The 24,968-nt window shown below is 39.6% G+C and overlaps 1 protein-coding gene across 1 annotated transcript in view; it reads right to left on the reverse strand.

Annotated features, from left to right (window-relative positions):
* Nucleotides 1-24,968, reverse strand: part of CCDC170 (coiled-coil domain containing 170) — a 90,423-nt gene that overhangs the window by 25,660 nt on the left and 39,795 nt on the right. The window contains exon 6 of the mRNA XM_001494446.6: nucleotides 7,052-7,369. Within this exon, the coding sequence (XP_001494496.4) occupies nucleotides 7,052-7,369 (318 nt within the window). The remainder of the gene's footprint in view (nucleotides 1-7,051; nucleotides 7,370-24,968) is intronic.

Below are 24,968 nucleotides of genomic sequence, written 5' to 3' on the forward strand. Positions count from 1 at the left end.
CTTCTATGGCATAAAATCACTGCTTCTCCAATAAAGACCCCAAGACTCTTCACAACCCCCAGAACTTGGCTTCTCTTAAACCAAGATGTAAGTTTACCAAAGACCTCAGGTACACTTTGAGAATACTCAAACTGATTCTACCAAATCGAGTTTTCATAAAATATTGAATTCAATAAAAACACCAAGTTTGAGGGGGTAAATTTGTCATTTTTATGGTTTGTTTTAGAAGAGAAAAGGAAAAATGTAATAGATATTTGCATAGTACCATTTTCACAGAAATGGAAATATCTTGATGGTTTCAGATTTACAGTCTCAGTCTAAAAAAAAAAAAATTCTGCTTGCCTCTCTATAAACAACCATGCTTAAAGGCAAGAAGACATTCAAGCTGTCTTCAAATATTTGGAAAGGCTGTTATATGGAAGAAGCACAGAAGTTGTTCTGAGTTGCCCACAGAGCTCAAGTCGAGGACCAACAGGTAAAAATCACAGGAGGAATTCCACTGCAGTGTAAGGAAGGCTTTCCCCTGGTCCCCACAATTTCAAAGTAATACGTGCCCATTGTAAAAGATTCATTAAAAATGAAAAAAAGTATAAATAAGCAAAAACTAATCCCCATTATCCCACCACCCAGAGGCAACAACGATTAATATTTTTAAATAATTTATTTGTATGCATTGCTAAAATATAGTTGAGACAGTATTATATATGCACTTTTGCATCTTTGGGGTTTTTTGGGTTTTTTCCTTTTTTTTTTTTAAGGTATGCTTTTTTGGGTGAGGAAGATTGGCCCTGAGCTAACGTCTGTTGCCAATCTTTCTCTTTTTTTTTTTCTTCCCCAAAGCCCCAGTACATAGTTGTATATCCTAGTTATAAGTCCTTCTAATTCTTCTATGTGGGATGCTGCCACAGCATGGCTTGATGAGCAGTGTGTAGGTCTGTGCCCAGGATCCAAACCAGCAAACCCAGGGTTGCGTCACTGAAGCAGAGCGCATGAACTTAACCCCTATGCCACCAGGCCAGTCCCTGTATCCTTGTTTCTATTTTATATTTTAAGCATCAATCCATGTCAAATAATGGCTTCTCAGTCTCTGGAGATGGCCAGAAGTTGGCCAACCATTTGTTGAGAATGTTACGAGGTAGCCTGAAATGCTACAATCAGAAAGTTAGACTACTTGCTCTCTAAACTCTCTAATCTGTGTGTCCGTGGCTCTCAAGGTCCCAGGCCTATAATTCAATTCAATCTATTTTCCTCTGGCCACTTGAAATCAGATATTTGATGACAAGCTGCTCAGCAGCACATCCAAGGAATGGTATTTCCTAAGGAAATTTCAAATTTCACTATAGAATATGAGTCTCTGAGAACGCTCATTTCATGTTTCCTTCCCTTAGTACTTACTAACTAATAATGGATCTGATTTTAACCTTGGCACAATACAAAGCAACCTACAAAACAGGGGCCATCAACCAACTTCCCCGAGATACTGCCCCCTGCGGGACTGTTTAATGATATTCTAAGATACAAAGTACGACACACGCTTCTGTGCAGCGGGAGATGTGGTTTCACCTTGGACTCCAAATAGGAAGGGCGTCTTTCTACCTGAAGAGCCTTCAACAGTTCTATCCACCTGTTGACCTAGCAAAGAGAATGAAACCAAAGAGAAAACAGACGCAGGAAACCTCAGCTGGAGAGATGGAGAATTACGCGATCACTTAGCCACAGTCAGCCTGCTGCAGAGCTTACCAGAAGGAAGCAAAGTCTTCCATGGAAATTAATCAGTAAAGACTTCATTTTGAAGATGACACCACGAGCAATGGCAGGAAGCTAGACTAAGGGAGTGATAATGACCCTGAAGGAAGAAGCAGACGTCCTGATGTAGACCAGACCATGGGACAGGGACTTTGGACTCAGAGAGTCCTGGTTTCAAGTTCCCCAGTCTATCACTTGCCAGCATGTTAGCTGAAGCAAGTAATTAACCTCTCTGAAACTTACAGACTCTGCCATGATGATTACATGAGCTACTTCAAACAATTTGAGTAGCATGATGTTTCATACCCAGTTGAAGTTCAGCCTGTTGCATCCATTTTTTTTAACATGGTTCTTGCCTTCTTTTTTTTTTTTTGAAGACTGGCTCTGCGCTAACATCTGTTGCCAATCTCCCTCTTTTCTTCTCCCCAAAGCCCCAGTACATAAATATATATCCTAGTTGTACATCATTCTAGTTCTTGTATGTGGGATGCCACCACAGCATGGCTTGATGAGCCAGGCTAGGTCCGTGCCCAGGATCTGAACTGGTGAAACCCTGGGCTGCCAAAGTGGAGCACATGAACTTAGCCACTCAGCCACGGGGCTGGCCCCACATTGCATCCATTTTTATCACCAGTATTACTATTTCCAGTATGTGGGTTGAGTCAATCCTAAGCTTTTGTCGTGAGAGTTAAAGGACTCCTTCCAGGAATTGTCCTATGTCATGTTTCTCAAACTATTTTCAGTCTGTAGAAACTGTTTTCAACTAGAAGTCTTTCTGTGAAGGACAAATATGGGGAAAATGTGCTTGAATCAAAGGAGGGTGGGTCCCTCCCGCATCCTCACCCTGTGTGGACCTGAAAGTGTTCCAAGGAACCTGAAGGCTCAGCAGAGCACAACTTTTAGAGCCGCCCTTATGCAGACAGCTGGACGTACAGAATCTACCCAGTCGCCCTCGCAAGATTCTGGTGTCCAGAGAGGAGCGAACAGCTGAGCAACTCCCCATATTGCACACATCACAAGACTTAGCTTCCTAAGGTTATTTAGATCTCAGTGCATATGGTACCACCAAGTTTTTTCAGAGCCAAATTTACATAAATTATTCAAATAAATTAACATTCCAATCTGACTCATTCTCAGGACATCAAATGCTGGTGCTCGGGTGAACATATGCATCCTGCCAAAACTGTAAAGTTGTGCTGTGTTTTTCACACCAAGAAGTCTAAAGAATCAATAAGCTTTTCTTTTCCTCTTTTCTTCAACATCATCTGTTAACATGTCCCCGATATTCTGTGAGACAAAATGTATCAGGGATTTCAACACTAGAGATGTAGGGAATGGCAAGCAGGTTGTGATAAAGAATACAGACCTCAATTTTTTTTTTTTAACAAAAACGGCACCGAAGTAAACTATACTTCAAAAACAAGCAGCTTGGTTTTTGGAAATGAAGTCATAGTGCCCTAAAAAGAATTAATTCATTTCCCAAGGACAAGTACTTGTTGATTTTGCCAGAGAGGCATTTCTTCCCTAAGATTAAACCAAATGGAAGCACGAGAGCTATAAACTGAACAAAGAGCCACTTGGGTCCCTTAAGAACCAGTGCCTTTTGGGCATAAACAACTCTTTTATGATTATGCAAGCTATCATGTTCACTTAGGAAATATATGAAGTAAGTTATCAGGAACCAGGAATATAACATCAATCAAATTCTCCTTCCTTCTTGTCAGTATGTGTGGTCAGCACTATTGACTGACTAGCCCTCCTCCCCTTTGTGGGTGTCAACTTTTGTTATGGGTTGAATTGGCTCCACCAAAAAGAGACATGTTGAAGTCCCTTAGTACCTCAGAATGTGACTTTATTTGGAAATAGACTCTTTACAGAGACAATCAAGTTAAAATGAAGTCATTAGGGTGGACCCCAATCCAATCTGGCTGGTGTCCTTATAAAACAGGGCAATTTAGACAAAGAGACACACACAAATAGAAGGAAAATGATGTGAAGACACGGAGAGAATGCCATCCATAAGCCAAGAACTGTCTGAGGCTATCAGAAGCTCGGTGAGAGGTATGGAACAGATTCTCCCCCACCACTCTCAGAAGAAACCAGCCCTGCTGACACCGTGACTGTGGACTTCCAGCCTCCAGAACTGTGAGACAATACATTTCTGTTGTTTAAGCCACTTAGTTAGTGGCACTGTGTGATGGCCATCCTAGGAAATTAATATACTATAGAAGCTGGGAAAGCTATAATCTCTGTGCTCCCTCTCCCAGATGCCCTTGTAGCCAGGGGTGACCGTATAACATAATTTTGGACAATGAAACGTCAGTGGAAGTCTGCTGAAGCTCCTGGGTAAACGTCTGGTTTAGTATATTGGAGAATTCAGAACCGAGCAGAATGATGAGATCAGAAGGGGGCGTCAGGGAGTTATGGAGCACATCTCAGGTCCTTTCGGGCATCAGATTGCGTCCCCACAGCTCCCGCAGGGCCGCTGGACTAAGAAACCCTCCAGTGGAGGAAATATAACCTTACTCGTGCCCTAAAGCGAACAAAAGAGCAGTCTAGATGAACGGTGGTGAGCTTCTATCAATTTGTCTTTAAGTTAGGAGATGACATAGAAATCGATCATGTCATGTCCTCTCTGTACGTAATCAATTCTCATCTGGATGATCAGCCAGTTACAAAACATCTAAAAGTAAGAAAAAGATTTTTGTCTCAAAATTCTAAACTGAAATCTGAAAATGTCACAACTTTCTGTCGTTGTGCAAATCGCTATTTCAAAAAACACCTGCTACACGTGTCCTCAAATTTCAAGGCTAAATAACATCTAAATATTCATTTGGAATTTCTGGGAACCCAACAGTGGAATATTCTTCTAAAAGAGTGGTTTTCAACTGGGGGCGATTTTGCCCCCCAAGGACATTTGGCAATGTCTGGAGACATCTTTCGTTGTCACAAATTGGGGAGAGAAAGGGTTCTATTGGTGTCTATTAAGTAGAAGCCAGAGATGCTTCTAAACATCCTACAGTGCCCACAACAAAGGACTAGCCAGCCCCAAAGGTCAAAGGTGCCAAGGCTGAGAAATTCCGTTCTGAAATACAGTAAAGCTTCCAAAAAGGAAATCAGATTTTGCTATAAGCAGGAAAGCAAACAACAAGTAGAAATGACCTACTGAAAAAGTGTGGGTGGTGTCCGGAATTCTACTGAGAATTGCAAACACAGGAGAGTGAAAATGACTAACAAAGGGGTAAAAAGAAAAGCAGCGTTCAGGCGGTAGGAGCTGACAAGTGAAGTGGAGAATTTGCCAGGCCCAAGCTGAACCACCATTGGCCTTCATATGGGTATTACTCAACTGTCAACTGTGTGTTTAAACCATGGCAGCTGGCAAGGGGAGGCAGCCTCCTCAACAAACAGACTCATCAATTTGTAAAGCTCCCATTCTTCGGAAACATTTCTAAGACAATATACGAAATCCATTTTCTCCTGATTTTACTTGAAGATGAGTCACCCAAGACACGAGCTATATGCTTGATTTCAGGCTTTTAAATAGTGAAAGCAGCTATTGAAAAAAATTACAGGGTAGCAGAGGCAGACAAAGGCACTGAAAAGACTCTGAATCATTCTAATTTTTATGGGGAGTAGGGGAAGGCGCATCCAGCTTAACCAATTTACATCATTTTGCTTTAGAAAATAAACATATACATCATGCTGACAATTTTATGCCGTGTTACACAAGCTGGAAGGAAAATAGTTTTAGGAAAACATTTGGAGAAGTAGAAGGAAGCAACAAAATGAAATGGCACAGAACCATTAGCTATTGAAGAACGTCTATTACTATTCAAGGTAAATAACTTGATGGAGTTTTTCTCAGTCCTGGAAATAATCTCCTCCCCCAGTCCAGCACCTATGTGTGTACCGAATCACGAGAAAAACTAGTTACTCTCAGAGACCCACACATGGTACAGGGATGGACGTTTTATATCCACAAAGGGAATCTGATGCTCAGACAAAGGAGTCGCCAGGGTTGCTCCTACAGCACACGTGAATTTTGGAGAATTTCTAAAGGGAGTTCAAAGTGTTTTATTGTTAAAGGAAATTTAGAAATGCAACCCTGAACTTTGAGTCAGTGATCTCTCCAAGTTTCTTAGGAACAATAAAAGATGGAAAAGTGCATTTTCTCTTTTTGAGCAAAGCATGAACTCAGTAGAAGAAATAGTCTCTCATGGAATTATACATAGAATTTGGATATTACTTACTTTAAAACCTCATTACGTAGGACTTCAGCAATTTAAATTTGACGATAATTTAAATAGAGTCGGGCTGAAGTTGACTCTGCTAAGCAAAGCTTTATAGAAAATGAGAATTATTAATAGTATAAACAAGATAAAATTTAAAAAGCTTCAGTGGTTTATGTGAATTAAGCCATTTTTCTCCACTTGTTAAATGGGTCCCCTAAAAAACTGTTCTGGGCACCAACGTATTGCAAACAGGAGGAGGAGAGCAAGGACAAGAAAGGGCAGCAAGAGTTATTATTTATCATTGTCATTTGCCAGAAAGTGGATTAAGGACTTCACAAATTTTTTTTTCGTTTAATGCTTACAACAAGCCATAACCTTATGAGGCACATACTGTTACAGGTCTAGGAACCCTTCAGTGCAATTCTAAACTCCAAAAGGAGCTGAAAACTCACAGTTTTTTTCCATAACGCATTTGCTGGCAGAGCTTGACCTGGCTGGATTTGGCAGCCAACCCTGACCTGAGGTGACCTGAGGCTATTCATAGTCCGGGTGAATCCCAGTGGTAGAGTTGCTCCCGGTTTTGCTGTAGAACCATGAATGTGGCTGATTATGGGGTGCTGCCCCAGACCCCAATGAGGGTGAATGCATAAGACTGCTTTCTCTATTATCTTTCTGTGTACGATTTTATCTTTGTAAACCCTAAAACATTCTGAGTTCAAAAACACATCGGGCCCCAAGGGTTTCAGATAACCTGGGCTGTCCCTGTACAGAAGGTGAGGAAACTAAATCTCAGAGGCTGGAATCTCAGGACCTGCCCCAGGTCACCCCTGGAGTGAGTGAGTTTGCAGTAGAGACAGGATTCAGCACGGGGTCACTCTGACTCCAGAACCCGTATCGTGGTTAGCTATCACTTGAGTGACTGTCCGGGCTTGGTAAGTATGATGTATAATTGAAAGTCATAAACCCACATTTAAATGATACTTTGAAGTAACTTAGACATCTCATTTATTGAGATGCTAAATGAATGAGTTTACTGTGCTTAAAAAACTTAGAAGCCGCCATTACCCACTCACCCTTTTCCTGCTCTCTTCCTGGCTGCCCATTTCTCGAATCCCCTCCAGGATGGCGTCCTCGGTGGACCTCGTCAGGCCCATGCTACCCTTAAGGAGGGCTGCGATTTTCTCCCTGAATGAGGAGCGCTGGCTTTGGGAGGCCGCGGCTGCATCCACACTGGCCTTCAAACTCTTCTCCAGTTCGCAGGAACTTTTCTTCAACAGGCTCAGCTCCTGCTTCGAGGCCCCCCAGACCCGCTGGCCAGCAAGCAGCCTTTCTTGGAAGATCTTAACTTCCCTTTCCAGAGCTTCTTTCGCCTCCACAGCACTGAGCAAGTCCTAATATAACCACAGACAGTGAAGACAGTAACATTAGCAGCCAATTAGGGACATGTGCATTTTCTTATCACTTACTTTGCTTACTAATGACCTCAAGGAGTTAAGAGTTCAGTGCTCATTCCATTTTTAACTCTAAGTTTCCTATCCTCTATTCATAAAGTTATTAAACTGTAAAGGTGATGTCAGGTTAATTTAGGTGTCTAAAAGAGAAAAGGGATGTTAAAAAAAAAAGAACACTGACATATAAGCCTTTTCTTTGTGGACCTCTAGAAAGAGTTAATAAAAACAAATTGTTGGCTAACATGCTAGTAGATTCAGTCCAGAGGTAGCATATGCTTACAGAACTGTCTGTTCTCGAGCTTGGTACACATGGAAATTGATTTTGAGTAAACCATAAGCCCTAACTAGGAACCAAAAATTATTTGAATAAAGATGTCTCCTTGATACTATTCTAAATAATAGAGTAGGATTCTCCTAAAGACATCACTGTGTAAAGAAGAATCAGATTTTTCTTTCAATATTCGTTGACTATGTATCCTCTTGTCTCGTAAAGACAAGACTGATGCCAATAAAACCTGAAGGAGATGAAACAACTAGCCATTTGGTGGGTGGGAGGACTGAAAACAGAGGGAGATAAAGTACCACACTGAGAAGAATAATTTTAACTAATATAATACGTATGATTAGGTTCATAAAAATAATGCAGGGCATTGGGAAGGTTCTCTGCACACCTACTTCTATTTGCCAAAATCCAGAATGATCCCAAGAGTCATGAAAGGGCCATCTTTAAAATTATTATATAAAAAAAACACATGTTGACATCAAGCTCCACAAGACATGAATTCACATCAAATAAGATTAAGCAGTTGGTTAACCACTGCTATAGTATTGCAGCCTAGTTAACTGGCAAAAAATATTTGGTTTTTTATTAAAAATAGTATGTTGGGGCAAAAATATCTAAAAAGGAACAATAGCTTTGAATAACAGATTCTAAACTGGCCAGTTGCAAACATCCATTTTGCTTTAGAACTGGCCATTAAAAGGAGTTTATCTCCACCAACATCTTGGAGACAGGAAAAATGTTGCTTGAAATGCTACTTGCTACTTTTTATAGAAAAGAGAACATCTTATTTTTTTTTTTCTTATGGTGATTTTTTTAAATCCAGGAAGTCTCAGGCATCCATTTGAAAGAAAAGTCATGGAGTGGGGAGGTAGTTAGAAGTCTGCCCTTTTCAGAGATGTAATAACTAAACCAATTATGGAACGTTATTCTGTGAAATGCTTAGCTTCTCAGGGTCCTGGCAACAGCTTCATTTCCCCACTCCCTTTCCAAACTAGTCCTCTTTGCAGAGAAGCCCCACTCCTGCTGCTAATTAAATTATGGCCCTTAAAGTAAAGCTCAAGAGCACTTTATCACCAATTCAGTGTATTTTTTTATTCTTTATTTTTTTGCTGAGGAAGATTTGCCCTAAGCTAACATCTGTTGCCAGTGTTCCTCTATTTTGCATGTCAGCCGCCATCACAGCGTGGCCACTGACAGATGAGTCATGTAGGTCCACACTCAGGAAGAGAACCCAGGCCACGAAAGCAGAGCGTGCTGAACTTAACCACTAGGTCACCGGGGCTGGCTGCCAAACACGTCACAGATTTCTTTTCAGATAGTAATACAACAGCTGCTCAATTAGACTAAGCAGTGTCAGCACTGGTGATCAATTGGGTCCATATTTTACTTAGAAACTACAATTTAATGTGTGGATAGAAAATTGAGGTCCTAAATTCAATGATGCAGGGATGAAACTTAACTCTTCTCCCCTGGGTTAAAAGCCTATAGAATATAATATATTAACTTTTATATTCAAAGAAACCCCCTTAAGCTAAAGAGAGGCATTGCCATGACCAATAGAGTGATGTTTTTATCCAAGTATTTACAACAGGTCCTCAAAATACACAAAAAACATATCAGAGGCTTGAGCACTATAGACTTAGTATCAGTTTGGAGTAAGCTAGTCAACTGGCAGCTGGTACCAGGAGACCAACACACACAATGCAATATTTCAGCCGTGAGGAATATTTTCCACCCTGTTGTCAGATGGTCAGCTCACTGCCTGAGAGACAAGGGCCAGAACAGTGGGCTCACAAATTCAAACTCCCCACATTTACATCTAATAAAAATCAGAAAATTCATTTGTGATCCCAGACTACAGAGGCACATGGCAGCAGGTCAAACTTCTTTTCCGGACACGTGTCAGCCCACTGAACTATTTCTCGTGTGAAACACAGGACTCAGGAGCCAGTGACAAGGCCTTGGGGACGGCCGCTCCCCCAGCACTGTGATTCAGGGGCCCTGAGCTGACCTGCTGGAAACAGATGTCCTTAGTCCACAAATGCAATTACCTGTAGTGCTATCAGGAGGAAGCGGCTGGAGTGGAGTCGGGTTGCGTGGCTACCTCAAGGACACACTGAAGTAATGAGACATCGGTAGCATTGGCCAGGACCTGGGGACTGCTGTCAGACCACACTGACACACAGAACAAGAAACCAGGAGCTCCCTCCGAGAAAAATCAGGGCTGACCTCCACAGAGGAAACTGCATTTGCAGATTTGGATAGACCCTTATAGAGACAGTGATGGGACTCACTTAAAACAAATGTTCTTAATTAACAAATCTTTAGATTCAGTCTTACTAATGCAACAAATGAATAATGACCCCTTCACAATTACTTTTAACAAAAACGTTTGTAAATAATATGATTAAGGCATTCAATTTAGCTTCCCAATGAAATGTGTCTGCGTTAAATAATGAAGCCATTCAAAGGTTTGTGTTTTTGAAACACAACTGATTTCTGTTATGATGCTGCTAACTGTGATACGGATCAGGATGTGCATGAGCTCAACTTGCCTCTCAAAACTACAAGTGATTGCCCTCAGAGCAGAGAACTTCTGGCTTGAGCTTAATTCATTCAACTCTAGACAACTTTTGTAAAATTAAAAATCAGTTGGTTACTTCTACCTACCGCAAATAAGATTAACAAATAAACTCAGAAATTCCCCCAAATAGACACTCTCATACATTGCTGGATGAAGGGTGAATAGGTGCAATTTTGGCATAAGGATCTAACAAAATTTGAGATGCACATATCCTTTGACCCTGCAATTCCAGTCCTAAGAATGTATCTGTGGGATCGGTTACCAAACACGGACAACGAGGTATATGTGAAGTTAGTCAATTACAATGTAGCAAAAGATTAGGTACTGCATGAATATTCATTGACAGGTGGCTGGTTACACAAACAGGAGACATCCGTACCATAGGACACTATGTAGTCTTAGAAAGAAGTGAGGAAGCTTTTCATATCCTGATATGGACAACTCTCCAAGATATAGTTAGTAAAAAACAATTAAGGTGCCTAACCATGTGTCTAGCACCGTTTGTACCTACATGAAAAGAATCTCAGGCCAGCCCAGTGGCTAGTGGTTAAGTCTGTGCTCTTCTGCTTCAATGGCCCAGGGTTCACAGGTTCAGATCCTGGGCGTGGACCTACACACTGCTCATCAAGCTCATCAAGCCCTACCGTGGCAGCATATCACATATAAAATAGAGGACGATTGGCACAGATGTTAGCTCAGGGACAATCTTCCTCAAGCAAAAAGAGGAAGATTGGCAACAGATGGTAACTCAGGGCCAATCTTCCTCACCAAAAAGAAAAAAAAGAGGATCTCTAGAAATATGCACAAGCAAATGCCAATTTTGATCATCTCTGCTGAAGGAAATTGCAGCTGGTAGGCAGAAATGGAAGGAAGATGTGACAGAACAGTGACAACTATGACAACACCTAGGGAACTTTGTCCATTTAAAATTCTGAATCAATAGTGTTATGAACACATACACACACACACACACTAAGCTTAGGCTGCATTGGTAGACGTAAAGTATCTAAAACAAGGGAGGTGATGTCCTGCTGCTTTTCCCTCAAACTAGACCAAACCTGGAGTTTTGAGTTTGAGATTCAAACTCTAACATAGATAAAACCCGTCCATAGTGGTGCTTTTCAAAAGGCAACTTACAGACTAGTGCCACTCTTGACACTCTTCCCAGTCCCGACAACATAATTTGAGAAATTAAGAACAAGAGTTTAGTAATCTCTATAGCAATTTGACATCGATTTTTTCGTACCATAAGAATTTAATAATCTTATATTGTTATATAAGATGTTTATTCATGACTTAGGTGAAATGTAAGTAGCTTAGCAAGTAGCTTCAGGTTTTACCAAGTACTTTTCTGTGGATAAGGGCATTGACATCAATTTTTTAACAAGATATGGACCCATTCCGGTTTCGTTGAACTCACAAGTTAAAGGGCACGTGACATGAGCCTCATTTCTGTTGTGCAAGTAGGAACACATTACTACATGTGCTATTTTAAGGTGGGTTGCCAACTATAATCCAAAAGTGAAAAGTATGTTTGGGGCTGCCCCCAGGCCGAGTGGTTAAGTTCACTCTTTCTGCTTCGGCGGCCCAGGGTTTCACTGGTTCGGATCCTGGTCAAGGACATGGCACTGCTCACCAGGCCATACTGAGGTGGCATCCTACATGCCACAACTAGAAGGACCCACAACTAAAAATATACAACTATGTACCAGGGGGCTTTGGGGAGAAAAAGGAAAAAATAAAATCTTAAAAGAAAAAAGTATGTAAGATTCAGAATCCATTTCTTTCATCAAAAGTTAATTTAAATTTCCATCAAAAGATCACTTAAATTTAACAATACCTTTACGCAATAAAGTGATAAAACTGTCTATAGATGGAGAACTGAAGATGGATTTTTGAAAGCACAACGTTTGTTTAATTTTGGATACAAGTTGCAAATAAATATCTTGAGCTAGCTGAAATTGCCCTAAAACCTCTTCTATTGTCAACAAGCCTCTGTGAGACTGGCTGTCTACTGTAAGTGCTTTAAAAGCGAAACATAGAAACAGTTTTAACATACATTATCTCCTGCATGTAACATTGTCATCAATACAACCAAAATGACGTAAGTTAAGAAGCAAGAAGCTTGGGGCTGGCCCAGTGGTGCAGCAGTTAAGTGCACACGTTCTGCTTCAGTGGCCCAGGGTTCGCCGATTTGGATCCCCGGTGTGGACATAGCATCACTTGGCAAGCCATGCCGTGGTAGGCATCCCACATATAAAGTAGAGGAAGATGGGCACGGATGTTAGCTCAGGGACAGTCTTCCTCGGCAAAAAGAGGAGGATTGGCAGCAGATGTTAGCTCATGGCTAATCTTCCTCAAAAAAAAAAAAGAAGAAGAAGCAAGAAGCTAGCTCATTGTCACAATAAAACTTTAAATATTGGCATAAGTGGTATTTGTTCCAAGTGACCACATATGACTTTAATAAAAGGATTTCAGTAATAACTTTTTGTTCAAATACAATTTCAGAATGACAAAATACTATCAGTTTAATAGTATTCTCTATATTAAGCCCACACACGTATTTTCAAAGAAGAATGTGTACAGTTTATCTAATTCTTTTCTTTTCCCCATGTCTATTCTGATTATATTTATTGAAATTGAATTTTATGCCTCTAGCTTCTAATATTTAACAGTTAGACTTGTGCCTCATATATCTTTTTAAATAATTTTCTCTATTAATTCATTTTTAATGACTTTACAAAAGTATCGGTCAGCAATGAATTGGAAATAAAGAAACACTGACCCTTCCCACAGATAGTTGGGAAAAAAACAGACTAGAGTACATTCAGAGTTTAGGAAGGAGAATGGCGGAAGTCTTGAAATCATATTCTTAGAGGAAATATGAAAAGAACTAGAACATTTAACCTGAAAATGTCTTCAAATAATAGAAAGACAATCATGTAGAAGGAGAGTTAGGTCTCTTCTGCTTGGGCCCACGATCGAACGGAGTGAAAGCTGTAGAGGAACATTTTACTTCAAAATGTGGAAGACCTTCACAAATCTGAGCTGTCCCCATGACATCATCAACCTTGGAAAATAATAAGAATTCGGCTTATGTTAGAAATTCTCATTTCTGACAAACTCCCTACAAGTTAAGGTTAATTTCGCTGCCCACGAGGCCAGTGTGTTCCTGGGCTTCACTGAGCGCTGCAGATGCTCTGCCCTGGACTGGCCAGACTGTGCCGGGAGGACCATGGACAGTTCCCATCTGGAAATTTTAAGAGAGACGTTGTCAAAATGGAATGGGTTCGGCATCACATGCTAGGGCTAAAGCCATAATAAAAAGATTGATGTAATCATGTTATTTTAAATATTGTTCTCATTTATTTTAAACGTGTCAAATGAACCTAAAGACAAACCATTGAAGACGTATAGTGACCGAACAGAATGTAAATATTACAAGCTGTAACAATGGAAATACAATGCTATAATAAAAATTGGGAGGAAAAAGAGGGGAGTAAAAGAGTAGGAGGTAGGGGCCAGCCTGGTGGCATAGTGGTTAATTTCACCTGCTCCACTTTGGCGGCCCAGGGATCGCAGATTCAAATCCTGGGCACGGACTGAGGCACCACTCATCAAGCCATGCTGTGGTAGGCCTCCCACATACAAAATAGAGGAAGATGGGCACAGATGTTAGCTGAGGGCCAATCTTCCTCACACACACACAAAAAAAGGCAGGAGGCATTAAATTCCTCATATTTCATAGCAGAAAGTCTAAAAGCACTATCTCATATTGGTGAATCAGGAATAGAAATGTATAACTTTAGAGTCAATGGTAATTATCAAAAGTCAATGCAAGAGTGTAAAAGTAAGGCTGGAAGGGGAATGAGAGAAGGTTTTAAATTTTCTTCAGAGTCTTATGAACAGTTTTAACTTTTTATAATATGAGCAGATATTATTTTAGTGTTTATTTTCATTTTAATTCCTCACCCAAAGGCTAGAACTCACCAAACCTCACAAATGATAAGAAATAAGGTTCAAGTAAGAAAAGTTTGAAAGATCTGGGCTGTTCAGATAGAAGAAGACACTTAGAAATTCATGATAAATAGTCTTCAGATACGTGAAGGGTAGCCATAAGAAAAGGGATTGCCGTTTATTCTGTACAGTTTCATTAAGATAGAACCAGGATGAGGACGTGAACTATAGGATGCTGATCTTGACTTGCTACGGTGAGGAACCGTCAAACAAGGAGGTGGACCTCCTTGAACAGTAGTGAGTTCCCTGCTTCTGGAGGAGTTCAAGGAAAGGCTGGACACTAGCCATGCAGGGACATTAGAAAGATGATTCTTATTTCACACAGAGAGTGAGATGACTTAGATTCTAAAAGACCTTAAGGTCACTTCCAATGTTATGATGCTGGGATTGTAAAGCGATCTTTTATTATTTTAGTAATTTATCCTGGCTAATAATTTCTCACTTCCAGGAGCTATTTCCATATGCCTGTAATCCTAAAATAAGCATATGTTTATTTTAATCCCTAGATAAAAGAAAATACAAATAAGAGAGGGAAACAAAAACACTGAACATCAATTATGCACTAGGCTTATCCTGACGACTTCATGTAGATTATATCGTTCAATCCTAATAGTGATTGTAAGAGATAGAGCCTTACATTATTTTCCTATTTTACAGAGAAGAAACTGAGCTAAGTCAGACGCCTGGGGTCACACGGACAAACGGTTCTGGAGCCCAGAGAGAAGCCCCAGAGCCTGGCCTCTTAGCCACTCTGCTCATCATGTCTCTTATGCTCTCCTCTCTTACACACATGACTGCAGAAAAACAAACCAGAAGGGGTATCTTTCCAAACCAGGCCTGCCTGAATCCAAAACCAGTATTCTTTCCTAGCTTCAATTCTAGTTATTGGAAGTAAACAAAATGTGAACCATATGAGGAAAAGAAGCTGTTTGAAATCCAATATGTAAGCTGAGTTTTGGATCCACTGATTGGAACGTGTATAGTCTGTGGGAAACACGTATGTGGCCTGTGTAGGTAAAGTGACTACTTTCCTCAATATTGGATTATTTCAAGACAACTAAGAGAAAAGGTACCAATCTTTGATAGTTTTTAAAACATACTTTAATATTGCCTACTAAAGATTTTCAAATAATGTATTTTCCATATGTATAATAAATCACCTGGATTTTTATTTGGGAAATTTTCATAAAGTAACTTAATAGAATCATTAAGGAAATCAGAAAAGCTGAGTTTGGTAGAGTGAGCATCCCAGCCCTGCAGAAGCTTCCACGTCTGCAGTCATTCTGGACTCCACTAATAAAGCAAGTTTCCTACCTCAAAAACAGAGCTTTAGAAAGCATTATGAAGACTCTTCCCAAGCCCATTAATGTGTCAGCAAAACCACTTGACAGTATTTTTCACTAGTAAATCTTTGGAGTCATACTCTATGAATGAGCACTTTATTAAAGAACTCAACTTTTTATTGCCCATATTTTTTTTTACGATTTTTATTATTTTGGCAGGAACTTCATCCCAAAGTGAATGTGTTTCCAAAGTCTGAACAACATTGCATCAGTCATTTACAAGTAAAAACGCTTATATAAGAAAAGGAATAAATCCTGTTTTTTTAATGTGCTCTTACAACACATTTTCATTTCCTACTGCTAATCCCCAGAAATCCATTTTTATAGGTAAATATTAAGTTCTTCATAATTTTCAAGGTTTGATAATTTAATAACTACTATTTGTAATTGAATTAAAGTTATTCCTTCACTGAGGAAATTTGCATGGCTACTTACTGTTGTTGTTTTACTGATAAATAATATTTGGTATCAGACTTGTATGTAGGATGTAGATGTGAATATACATGTGAAGGGGATTACTGATGAAAGCACAATAATGTAACGACCAGGGTTCAAATCCTAGCATTGACACTTAATAGCTGTGTGAACTTCAGCAGAGTACATAAGCTCTCTGAGCACTTAGCACAATGACTGAGCAAAGTACATAACCTCTTTGAGTACTTTAGCACAATGACTATGCTAATGGTAAGTGATCGACTACTGAAGACTATTAAACTAATCATTGTTGACAGTATTAACGTAAAAAGTCTGAGAGCCTTAAACTTTACTTAGAAGGTCTATTGATAGGTCAAATATTGAAAGTGCAAATCTGAAGTAATTTTATGTATAATATAACACAAAGCAAATGAGTAAATATTATTATTAAGATTCAAAAGATACTAACATAAAATGAAAGATGTTAAGAAAAATCTAGAATATTACTTTTAATTAAAAATATCAGTACTAATTACTAAAAATGTATTTCCAGCTCTATCCACTGAAAGAAATGATATTCCAATAGCAATGAGCACACCTAAAGCCTAAATCTTGCTTTCTAAGCAGCATTTCCCAGTAAGAAGAGCCAAAGGTCCTTTGAGAATAAGCTTATTTAGTTCTGTGGCCTGGAAATTTTAAGTGAGGCTAAGATATCGTATTCTATCAGAAAGCAAGGAAGTGTTGAAAGACTAAAGGAATCAGATGGCATGGTCACAGAGACCATCTTGAAAGGACTCCTACTAGAGAAACTTGGTGGATTCGAAGCACCAAAAAAAGAATAATTGATTGTAACACAATAAGCAAATAAAAATCCATGTGTCCCTAGAACTGAAAAGAAAAAAATAAAAATCTTGTCTTTATGGAAGAATGCCAGCTAATGAGTAGAAGGAATGATAAAATTAGAGTATTACCATGTTGCCATGCCTGGTGTAAATTAATCCAGACAAGAATCAACAAATGATACCACTGCTAGGTAAGGTCAAGGGGGAAAAGAAATAACCTGCCAGAGGAGTTCAACAAAGATGGCAGCATAGGCAGACTCTGAACTCACCTCCTCCCTCAGACACAACAAATTTACAACTACTGCTGGAGCAATTACCCCTGAAAGAGAACTGAAAACTGGACAAAAAGAACCCCACAACAAGGGACAGTGCTGACTGAGGTGGAAGAGGCAGAAATTCCTTTGTGTAGAGAAAAAAAGCCACTTTCACAAGCTACGACACTTCAGTCTTGGCCAGGAGCAAACCTAAGGTATGCAGCCTTACCTGGAGGAGCAGGGAACCTGAGTGGGGGAGTGTCAACAGTTTTTGGACTCAGCATAACCAAGATGAGTGTCATAATATCTGGCTTTGCTGGCTATTAACTACAAGAGGGAATAACCCCAGAAAAGCTATTGGACATAAGGGGGTGGGGGGAAGCCCACTCTTAAAAGGGCCCATGCACAAATTCACCTGTTTCAGAAGTAACCTAAAATAACCAGAAAGAAAGATGCACAGTCCTTTGGTGAAAAGAGACTCACCTGATAGGTTCTGGGTGCATCTCAGTGAGAGGTGAGACCTCTCCAGGGATTGAGACATTGGCAGTAGTCATTTATGTGACTTAGTACAAGTGTGCTGACACAGATGCCATTGGAATTCTTCCCTTGGATTTTAGTGCAGGGGTCTGGCTCCTCCCCCCCCCCCCCGCCCCCCGACTAGAGCACTGATTTAATCCAGCTCAGCCAGGGAAGGCCCCACCCAAGAGCAAGTCCTCAGGCAACTTTTGGCCCACATAGACAGAGTGGCTGGAACCTCTGCAGCTGGGCATGTGAATCCACCTCTCGGGGCAGGGTATGTACAAGGAGCAAGTACAGTGTGTAGCATTCAGTGGGGTGTGTGGGGCCTCTGCAGTGGGGCAACTGGGTCTGCTTTAGTGGGTCAGGGCATGCACATGGGGTGGGGCTATGCTGACAGGATGTGCGGCCCTGCAGGTGGTGGGGCTTGTCAGCTGCAGCAGACTTGTGCTTCTCAAATAGCTGCATAGGGGATTGGCTCCACTTTCCAAAGCTTGAAACAGTTGGGTGCTCCTATGCATCGAGCCAGCCCCACTCAGCTGCAATCTTGAAAGAACTGACAACAGCTTTGCAGGCCAGAGGCCTACAGTAATGGTAAGCCCCTGAACCTAGCAATCAGCCACTCTGGGAGCCTACTCACTTAACAGAAAAATTGCAACAGGAATGTGCTATTAGATCTTGCTTGTGCTGGGGCTTCCTATACCCAATAAAGTGACCAAAAGGTCCATAGCAGCCACACACAGCTGAGCATTAAAACCAGCCAGCCAGGGTAACAGCCTAGCCTCTCTGGGAACCTGTAGCAAGAGCAACCCAGCCACAACAGAAGGACACACATAGTCCACACAAGGGACACACCTGGAACATTTGGAACTGGTTACCAGAGGGAAGCACACTGCTGGGCCTCATAAGGCCACTTCTCCAAGATCAGGAGAGGTAGCTGATACACCCATCTAATACATAGATATAAGCACAAAGAAAGGAATACATTCCAAGTAGGTGAACAGGACAAAACACCAGAAAAAGAACTAAAAAAAAAAAACAGAAATAAACATTCTATCTGAGAAAGAGTTCAAACAAAAAGTCATAAGGGTTCTCACTGATCTTGGGAGAGGAATAGATGAACATAGTGAGATCATCAACAAAGACATGGAAAATATAAAAAAGAACCAGTCAGAAATGAAGAATACAATATTGGAAATGAAAAATTCACTGGAGGGACTCAATAGCAGAGTCGATGATACAGAGGAACAGATCAGTGAGCTGGATGAAAGACTAGAGGAAATCACCCAAGCTGATCAAATAAAATAAAAAAGAATTTAAAAGACTGAGGACAGTCTAAGGGACCTCTGGGACAACATCAAGCACTCTAACCTCCGTATTATAGGTGTCCCAGAAGGAGAAGAGAGAGACAAAGAGGCAAAGAATTTATTTGAAGAAATGATAGCTGAAAACTTTCCTAACCTAAAGGAGGAAACAGACATCCAGGTACAGGAAATGCAGAGAGCACCAAAGAAGGTAAACCCAAAGAGGCCCACACCAAAACACATCTTAATTAAAGTGTCAAGAATTAAATATAAAGAGAGAACCCTGAAAGCTACAAGAGAAAAGCAACAAGTTATATGTAAGGGAAACCCCATAAGGCTATCAGCTGACTTCTCAGCTTACAGGCTAGAAGAGAGTGGCATGATATTTAAAGTGCAGAAAGGAAAAAACCTACCACTGAGAATATTCTATCCAGCAAGGTTATCATTCAGAATGGAAGAAGAGGTAGAGTTTCCCAAACAAGCAAAAAACCAAAGAAGTTTATCACCAAGAAACCAGTTTTATAAGAAATGCTAAAGGGGCTTATTTAAGTGGGAAAGAGAAGACCACAAAAAGGAATAAGAAAATTACTTTTTATAAAGCAATAAAAGGACTAGTAAAGGCAAATATACAATAAAGGTAGCAGATCAACGATCTATGAAGATAATATGAAAATCAAAAGATGAAAGTACTAAAATTATCTATTTCCAGGATAGGAGGGTAACGGATACACACACACAAAATAAAAAGGTTAGATATGATATAAAAAACATAAACTGTGGGATAATGGGAGTAAAAGAGTAGAGCTTTTAGCAAGAGGCCAAACTAAAGAGATCATCAACTTAATATAGATTCATATATAAATAAGTTATTATATGTGAACCTCATGGTAATCACAAACCAGAAAGCTATAATAAACACATAAAAAATTAAGAGAAAGGAATCAAATATAATACAAAATTAAGAGAAAGGAATCAAACATAATGTTAAAGAAAACCATCAAGCCAGAAGGGAATAGAGCAAGAGAAGAAGAAAGGAACAGAGAAGAACTTCTAGAACACCCAGAAAAAAAGTAATGAGATGGTAATAAGTACATAAGTACACACTTATCAATAGCTACTTTAATTGTCAATGGTCTACATGTTCCAATAAAAAGGCATAGGGAGGCTGATTGGATAAAAAATAAAAAGACCCATATATGTGCTGCCTAAGAGAGACACACTTCAGACATAAAGACACTCACAAACTGAAAGTGAAGCGATGGGAAAAGATACTCCATGCAAATGGCAATGAAAAGAAAGCTGGCATAGCAATACTTATATCAGATAAAATAGACTTTAAAACAAACACTGTAACAAAAGACAAAGAAGCACACTACATAATGATAAAGGGAACAATCCAACAAGAGGATTTAACACTTGTAAATATCTATGCACCCGACATAGGATCACCTAAATATATAAAGCAATTATTAACAGACATAAAAGGAGAAATTGACAGTAACACAATAATAGTAGAGGACTTTAACACCCCACTTATACCAACAGATAGATCATCCAAACAGAAGATCAACAAGGAAATATTGGCCTTAAATGACACATTAGACCACATGGACTTAGTAGACATATACAGAACATTCCATCAAAAAACTTCAGAATACATATTCTTTTCAAACGCACATAGAACATTCTCCAGGATAGAAAACATATTAGGCCACAAAACAAGTCTCAATAGATTTAAGAAGATTTTAATAATACCAAGCATCTTTTCTGACCATAAGGGTATGAAACTAGAAATCAACTACAGGAAGAAAATCAGAAAAGCCACAGATACGTGCATATTAAACAAAATGCTACTGAACAATTGGGTCAATGAAGAAATCAAAGGAGAAATCAAAAAAATACCTGGAGACAAATGAAAATGAAAATATGACAGCCACACAACTGTAAGAGGAGGGAAGGACAGCCTGGCCTGCACGAACACTTTTGGAGTTGCAGCCCAGCCCATGGGAGCACCCACCATGCCATGGCAGCCCCACCAGTGGGAATGCTCTACACCAAGTGGCGGCAGCTGAGCTCCTGTGAAGGCACCCACCCACAAATGCAGCACAGGTGAGAAGGCTCCTTGCCCATTCGGGAGGCGCCCTCACCTGTGGAACACAGGAGCCCATGGGATCCACCAAGTGGTGGCTCAGCCCCTACATAGGAGCCCCTCCTGCTTAGTGTGCAGCAGCTCAGCCAGTCCCCTGCCAAGCACAGAGGCCCTACCTAAAATGCCTGACCTACCCACCAAGTGCAGAGGCCCTGCCCACATGAGCGTCATCTGCAGAACAGCTGGGGCCAGCCCAGGAGAACACAGAGTAGCCCTACCTGCACAACTCCAGCAGATGGGGTGAGATCAGGAAATAGCTCCTGTGTCCCACCAGAGGTGGCAGGTGGAATCTGCAACCTGATACTACCACAAATGCACCTACAAAGGTCCAATTCATCAAACAATGTGAAGAACTACAGTAATATGTCTGACCAGAAGCAAAATGACAAGTCTCCAGAAACCAATCCTGAAGTCACAGAAATTTACAATCTAAATGACAGAGAATTCGAAATAGTTGTCATAAAGAAATCAATGAGTTACAAGAAAACTCAAAAATACAGTTCAATGAGTTCAGGAATAAAATTAATGAACAGAAGGAATATTTCACCAAAGAGACTGAAACTCTAAAAAGAAAACAAACAGAAATTCTGGATATGAAGAACACAATTAATGAGATAAAAAGTAATCTAGAAACTGTGAAAAATAGAGCTGATGTTATGGAGGATAGGATTACTGAATTAGAGGACAGAAATATGGCAATGCTTCAGGTAGAGGAGGAGAGAGAACTAGATTATAGAGAAAGGAAGACATTCTCCAAGAAATATCCAACTCAATTAGGAAAATCAATATAAGGATTGCAGGTATTTCAGAGGGAGCAGAGAGGGAGAAAGGAGCAGAGAATTTATTCAATGAAATAATAGCTGAGAACTTCCCAAACCTGGGGAAAGAAACAGACTTACAAGTACATGAAGCCAATAGAACTCCTAATTACATCAATGCAAAAAGACCTTCTCCAAGGTATATAATAGTAAAACTGTCAAAAATCAAGGACAAAGAAAAAACATTAAGAGTAGCAAGGCAGAAAAAAATAACCTACAAAGGAGCCCCTATCAGGCTTTCAGTGGATTTCTCAGCAGAAACCTTAAAAGCTAGGAAAGAATGGAATGATATATTCAAAATACTGCAAGACAAAAACTTTCAGCCAAGAATACTCTATCCAGTGAAATTCTCTTTCAGATACAATGGAGAAATAATAGCTTTCCCAGATAAACAAAGCTGAGGGAGTTCATCACCACTAGACCTCCTGTACAACATATGATGAAGGAAGCCCTCCTACCTGAAACAAAAGGCAAAGGTTTACAGAGCTTAGAGCAAGAAGATAAATAGACAGACAAAATCAGAAAATTGAAGCTCTCCATCATAATAGTTTATCAAACACTTACTAATAACATAGACGATAAAGGGAAAGAAAGCATCAAAATAACTATACACACTTCGATTTAGTCACAAACTCACAAGAGAAAAAAGAAGAATTTGTTGCAACAATAGCTCAGAAGGGGAAGAGGAAAGGGATGCAATCTGCTTAGGCTAATGGAGATAAGAGGCTATCAGAAAATGGACTACCTCAGCTATGAGATCTTTTATACAAACTTCATGGTAAACACTAAACAAAGAGTCAGAATACAGCCACAAATCCTAAATAAAGAGAAAACCATCACAGAAAACCATAAAACTGAAATGGCTGTCAGAAATACAAGGGAAGAGAAAAAGGAAAATATAGAACAACTGGAAAATAAGAGATAAAATGGCAGTTTTAAGCCCTCAAATATCAATAATCACTCTAAATGTCAATGGATTGAATTCTCCAATCAAAAGACACAGAGTGGCTGGATGGATCAAAAAACAAGACCCAAGAATATTCTGCCTCCAGGAAATACATCTCAGCTCTAAAGACAAACAGAGGCTCAGAGTGAAAGGATGGAAGATGATACTCCAAGCAAATAGCAAGCAAAAGAAACCAGGCACAAGCCATCCTTATATCAGACAAAGCAGACTTCAAGATAAAAAAGAAAATGAGAGACAAACAGAGGCAGTATATAATGATAAAAGGGACATTACACCAAGAGAAAATAACACTTATTAATATATGCACCTAACACAGGAGCACCAAAGTATATAAAGCAACTATTAACAGACCTAAAGGGAGAAATTCACAGCAACCCAATAATAGTACAGGACCTCAATACCCCACTGACGTCAAGGGATAGATAACCCAGACACAAATTCAACAAGGAAACAGTGGCCTTAAATGAAACACTAGACCAGATGGACTTAATGGATACACATAGAACATTCCATCCAACAACGGCAGAATACACATTCTTCTCGAGTACACATGGAACATTCTTAAAGGTAGACAAAATGCTGGGAAACAAGGAAAGCCTTAATAAATTTAAGAATATTGAAATCATATTAAGCATCTTTTCCAACCACAATGCTATGAAACTAGAAATCAAGTACAAGAAAAAAATCCAGGAAAGCCACAAATATATGGAAACTAAACAACCATTAGATTAATGAAGAAATCAAAGGATAAATTTAAAAATACCTGTGGGGAAAATGAAAATAGAGCATACAACCTCTTGTGGGATGCAGCAAAAGTGGTTATAAGAGGGAAATTTAGAGAAATACAGGCCCACCTCAACAAACAAGAAAAATATCAAATAATTAACCTTAAACTATACCTAATAGAACTAGAAAAAGAAGAACAAACAAAGCCCAAAGTCAGCAGAAGGAGGGAAATAATAAACATTAGAGCAGAAATAAATGAAATAGAGGGTTTAAAAAAAAAACAGTAGACAAGATCAATGACACTAAGAACTTATTCTTTGAGAAGATAAACAAAATTGACAAACTCTTAGCCAGACTCACTAAGAAAAAAGAGAGAAGGCTCAAATAAATAAAGTCAGAAATGAAAGAGGAGAAATTACAATAGATACCACAAAAACACAACAGATTATAAGAGAATACTATGAAAAACTACACGGCAACAAATTGGATAACCTAGAAGAAATGGAGAAATTCTTACACTCATACAACCTCCCAAAACTGAATCAAGAAGAAATAGAGAATCTGAATAGACCAATCACAAGACATCGAGACAGTAATCAAAAACTTCCCCCAAAACAAAAGTCAAAGACCAGAAGGCTTCTCTAGAGAATTCCATCAAACATTCAAAGATTTAATATCTATCCTTCTCAAACTATTTCAAAAAATTGAAGGAGTCAGAACACTTCCTAACTCATTCTATGAGGCCAATATCACCCTGATACCAAAACCAGACAAGGACAACACAAAGAAGGAAAATTACAGGCCAATATAGCTGATGAACATAGACGCAAAAATCCTGAACAGAATATCGGCAAACAGAATACAGCAATACATTAAAAGGATCATACACAGTGATCAAATGGGATTTATTCCAGGGACACGGGGATGCCTCAACATCCGCAAATCAATCAATGAGATACACCACGTTAACAAAAGGAAGAAGACAAACCACGTGTTCATCTCGATAGATGCAGAGAAAGCATTTGACAAGATCCAACATCCATTAATGATAAAAACTCTGAATAAAATGGGCATAGAAGGAAAGTAACTCAACTTGATAAAGGTCGTATATGACAAACCCACAGCCAACATCATATTCAATGGTGAAAAACTGAAAGCCATCCCTCTGAGAACAGGAACCAGACAAGGGTGCCCACTCTTACCACTCCTGTTCAACATAGTACTGGAGGTTTTGGCCAGAGCAATTAGGCCAAAGAAATAGAAAGAGAAATAAAAGGTATCCAAATTGGAAAGGAAAAAGTGAAACTCTTGCTGCTTGTGGA

The sequence above is a fragment of the Equus caballus genome, chromosome 31, assembly GCF_041296265.1.
Source record: "Equus caballus isolate H_3958 breed thoroughbred chromosome 31, TB-T2T, whole genome shotgun sequence".
In the NCBI taxonomy this organism is placed as follows: domain Eukaryota; kingdom Metazoa; phylum Chordata; class Mammalia; order Perissodactyla; family Equidae; genus Equus; species Equus caballus.